Consider the following 4,740-nt stretch of genomic DNA (forward strand, 5'->3'; position numbering starts at 1 on the left):
TGAAGAACATCAAGAAACAACTGCAATCAGCAACTTTGTAAATTTTTTGCTATTTGATTGGAAGTGTTAAATGTTTTGTACAAAAAGGCAGGTGAATGAAGAAAAAAAAGTGAAAATGATCACAATGATAAAATTAAGCAAAAGACAAATTTTTTTGCAATCATTAAAACTAATTTTGACACAAGAATGGTACACATGAAAATGGTGCAGCTTTTTCACAATTCTTTAGTGCTTAATTGAGTTTAAAAAACATTTATTATATATATTTCATTATATATATTTTATATATACTTATTATTTCTTTTGCATTTAATGAAATTTTTTAATAATAAAACAATCTTTCTAATAAAAATGTTTTGGAACTGTTTATTTTATGTTTAATCTCTTTTCTACTGTTTCAGCTAGATGATATGTGTTTCTAAACTGATCTAAAGTTCAATTTCTTTATAGACTTTAATTTTTTATATCATTATTTTTTAGATTCTGCTTGTTTGGAAAAAGATGTTGTTATCTTGGGTACTGGGTTTATAGGTTAGTTAAAATAATTCATATTTATAGAATTTGTATATTTTTGCTTTTGGATTGATTTTCAATTAAATACGTTTATACCAACAAAAAAGTTGATTTTAAATTTGGTTTTTTAAGGTATGGAGTTGGCATGTTATTTTATTGGTAAAGCAAAATCAGTAACAGTTGTTGGAAGTGGTCGTGCTAGTGTACCATTTGAAAAACTATTGGGAGAGCGTGTAGGAAACGCATTCAAAAAGGTTTTTTTTGTTTTGTTTTTTGTTATGGTTAAGTCTTATGCTTTCATTAAGAAAGTTTTTTATTTGTTATTTTAACTAAAAATATTTTAACTATAAAGCTTAAAAAGGTTTAAATAAAATTAAGTACTTCACTAAAAAGAAAATGAATATTCTAAATACAATTATTAAAAAAAAAATTTGCTTACTGTTAAATCTATGGACCAATACGTGTGTTAGGTTAGGTCACATTTGAAAAATTTTCCTCTATAAATTGCTTGTATAAAACTTCAATTTATGAAGGCTCTGAGAGATAAGATAGGAACTAAGAGTAAAGTCAAAATAGAGCAGCATCAACAATTTGTACATTAGCTATATTAAAATCAGCTAAAGATGCAGGTTTTATTAATGATGATATTCCTATTACAAGCTTTCCCATAAATCATGACATGACATCTGCTGAATATATTACTAACCAACTGTATTAACGGATAAAAATACTGAAAATATTAGAATCCAGAAGAAAACAAAACATGCTTGTTAAAAGGAGAAGACATTATATTTCAAGAAGCTCATGGTTGCTCAACTTCCAGCTCATGGTTAAAGTATTGAGAAACTTTTGAAGTACAATGACCCAAAAGACTGTTTTTGGATTTGAGTGAAGAGATGGTTACATAAGAGCAACAGTTGATTATAGAGACCATAATACCAGTAAGTCATTCAAGAAAAGGCTTGCTGGATATTTTAAAATGATTTTTTTTTTAAAATCAGTATTTCTGAAGTTATGTAATCATATGTTTTTTAAGCTATGTAAACATATTTCCATATTGTGAAAATTCTTATAAATATTTATGAAAATGTAAAAATATTTCATGACAATTTTTATGCTTAAGGGGTCTGTTTGGGGGTATTTAAGGGCAAGAAATCTCTCTAGTGTGTTTTTAGAAACATTATTGCAATTAGGTTTTTTAGAATTATTGCAATAGGAAAAAAGTTTTAGAAATATGTGTAAAGAAAATTTACACAAAAAAAAATCAGGCTAAAAATTTAAAAGTGAAATTTTGAATTTGTTAAAAAAGAGACTTTAATCAGTCACACGGTCAAAGGTATAAGAAAAATGCCCAACTGAATCTTGATTCAAAATTTTTTCAAAAGTGACCCATGTAGGTAGTGGCTGTACTCAGAGTGTCTACAGCAGCAGCTGTGACACTAAAGAATCCCAATAAAATTCTTGTGAAAAATAATGCAATCAATATCACTGTACAATAAATTTAACAATTATAAATCAAAATTGCATTAGTCAACATGTACAACTCTTAAAAAAATACAAAATTGTTTTTTTAAGTACCTCAACAGGGAGTTAAATTAACAGGTCAGCCTTATTTAGTAACCAATCCTGTAAAAAAAACATTTCTTAGTTTAAATTCTCTTTAAAATTTTTACTTGCTTTTTTACAACAATATTTTGATCGTTTTCATTAACAAATGTTGTAAATAAAAAAATCATCAAATGGAAGTGAGTCACAAAAAGCTGTTTTTTTTATGTTATATTTTATATTATTATTAGGATGGATTTATATTATTAGGATGGATATTATATGGTCTTATATGTAATTACTATATTTTGCAGTTGCACATGGAGAAAGGTGTGAAATTTTATTTGCAATCACCAATAAAAGAGTTGATTGGTTTAAAGGGCAAAGTAGGTTTTTATCCCTAAATATTTGATTTAAAAGCTTAATTTATTATCAATTTATATAAGTTTCAGATTTTTACTAGAAAAAAATCAAAAATTGTCTTAGGTTGCTGCTGTTGTACTTGCTGATGGGACTTCAATAAAAGCTGATGTGATTCTTTCAGGAATAGGTTATTTCATGTGTTTTATTTTGCAAATTGTCTTCATTTTCACTCATTTGTTTGTATTTTTGCCATTTTGTAATTCTGTGAATTATTCTATTGAAACATTTTGATTTTGACATTTAAAAACAAGCAGAAAAACAAGCAGAAAAAAAAGTAGAAAATTTACAAAAATATGTTTTACTTCCAAAAATGTTTTTTTCTTTATATATATACATATATATATATATATATATATATATATATATATATATATATATATATATATATATATATATATATATATATATATATATATATATATAAATAAGTAGTACTTTAGGTGTTACCCCTTCAACCGAATTTTTGGAAAGTTCTGGCATTCTTAGGAATGAGCTTGGCTATGTGATAGTAGATCAGGTGAACCTCTTTTTTTTTTGTTGTTATTTTTTTTATTAACATGTTTATGTGTAAAAAACAAAGCCTTGCTTGATCATTAAAAAAAAAGGTAAGACAAACTCTAAGTACACAAGATAAATTGAGCAAATCTATTTTTGTGACAAGAAAAAAAAAACGAACAAAAAGTAAAATGAAAATGCTTAGATTAGCTTTACATGATGATGTGTAAATAATTTACAGTTTGTTATAGTTATCATTATAGTTTAGATGTTACAATTCTTCACAAATTAATAGTTTGAAAACAAAATTATTACATAGTAAAAACCTGCACTATAAATTTCGCATTTATATTTGGAAAAAATATAGAACTAAAATTTAACTGTGAAATATTTACACTGTAAAAAATTTTGCTTAAGAACCAAAATCATAGTAAATATTTTTGTTTAAAGTTTTAAAAAAAGATAACTAACACCCTGATAATTAGCATGCGTTAGTGTTACGCCATGTATCTAGTTTTTAGAATTCTGCATGTGTTTTTTTTTTACGAGCATGCGTGTTGTTATCTCCAATTTTAAAATTAGCTTGTTCTGTCTTTTATTTTTTTCTCACGCGTTTTTTTCGAATTTTAGTTCATGAATTGCGCAGCTAATGTTTATGCCGGAGGTGATATTGTAAGCTTTCCTTATGTTTACGATAATGGCAGATATATAAATGTGGGGCATTGGCAGTTAGCATCAGCTCATGGTGAGTTGTAACCTCTTACAAAAAATCTAAGATCAAAGTTAAAAATGGTTTCAAAAAAACTCTGAAACATATATTTTTGTTTAGATTTTTCCAATATAACATGAATAGTACAAAGCTACTTGTCAACTATTTCCTTTGCTCATTTTGTACTCCTATTCAAAGTTTTGCACTCGTAAGACTTTTTTTATAGGACGAAATGCGGCCCTTAACATGCTTGGAAAAAATATACCTTTAGCAACTGTACCTTTCTTTTGGACATCAGTATATGGAACTTCGCTCAGATATGCCGGTAAAAAAGAATCTAGTTTTTTTTTAGTTAAATTGCTGAGTCGAATGAAAATCTTTATTTTTATTGTTTGAAGCAGAATTTATAAATTTTTTTATGTATTACGAGTATTTTAGTTTGAACGAATTATATTTTTTGGCAGGTTATTGCTCATCTTTTGATGAGATTTTATTTGAAGGAAATGTCGAAGAGTTAAAATTCGTCGCCTACTACTGCAGGTAAATTTTTTTGTTTACTGTTCGTTTTTCGTTACAGTTTACGAAAAAAGTCATAACCTTGATTTTTTTAGAGATGGATTGGTTCGTGCCATTGCAGCGATGAATTGGGGTGCGAAAGCCTCGGAAATGGCGTTTAAAATAGAATGTGGAGATGTTAAAAAACCAATAATATAAAATAATTTACTTAAAAAATCTTTCTTAACAACACAGTGTTTCTGGTCTCTTTTTTAACAATAGTGTTTCCGGTTTCTATACAAAGGTATTTGATACTGAAAAGTGGTATTTCAAGCTGGTCAAAAAAATAACTTTGATATTCTCTTATGGAAGGTTACGCTTTCTAAAATTTCTTGTAGGTTACAAAATATCTTACGCAGTGTAATATAGTTTCTTTGTAGTTATAATATTATTTTTGAATTTTCTTTCTAAGAATAAATTTTGATGATATATAGTCTTTAAACATTTCAAAAATGTAATTAAACAAAATAAAATATATTTTTGAAAATTTCTGCGTTTAA

General features: G+C 26.4%; 1 protein-coding gene across 1 annotated transcript in view; it reads left to right on the forward strand.

Annotated features, from left to right (window-relative positions):
* LOC145181714 (apoptosis-inducing factor 3-like) overlaps window positions 1-4,740 on the forward strand; it is an 11,610-nt gene extending 6,870 nt beyond the window's left edge. Inside the window, exons 9-17 of the mRNA XM_090100925.1 lie at window positions 481-531; window positions 646-767; window positions 2,373-2,444; window positions 2,545-2,608; window positions 2,922-2,998; window positions 3,607-3,721; window positions 3,912-4,010; window positions 4,150-4,225; window positions 4,297-4,740. Of these exons, the coding sequence (XP_089957051.1) occupies window positions 481-531; window positions 646-767; window positions 2,373-2,444; window positions 2,545-2,608; window positions 2,922-2,998; window positions 3,607-3,721; window positions 3,912-4,010; window positions 4,150-4,225; window positions 4,297-4,399 (779 nt within the window). The 3' untranslated portion in view covers window positions 4,400-4,740. The remainder of the gene's footprint in view (window positions 1-480; window positions 532-645; window positions 768-2,372; window positions 2,445-2,544; window positions 2,609-2,921; window positions 2,999-3,606; window positions 3,722-3,911; window positions 4,011-4,149; window positions 4,226-4,296) is intronic.

The sequence above is a fragment of the Hydra viridissima genome, unplaced genomic scaffold (genome assembly GCF_058129835.1).
Source record: "Hydra viridissima isolate aposymbiotic clone 2 unplaced genomic scaffold, HvirCarnegie_v1 scaffold_10, whole genome shotgun sequence".
NCBI lineage: Eukaryota > Metazoa > Cnidaria > Hydrozoa > Anthoathecata > Hydridae > Hydra > Hydra viridissima.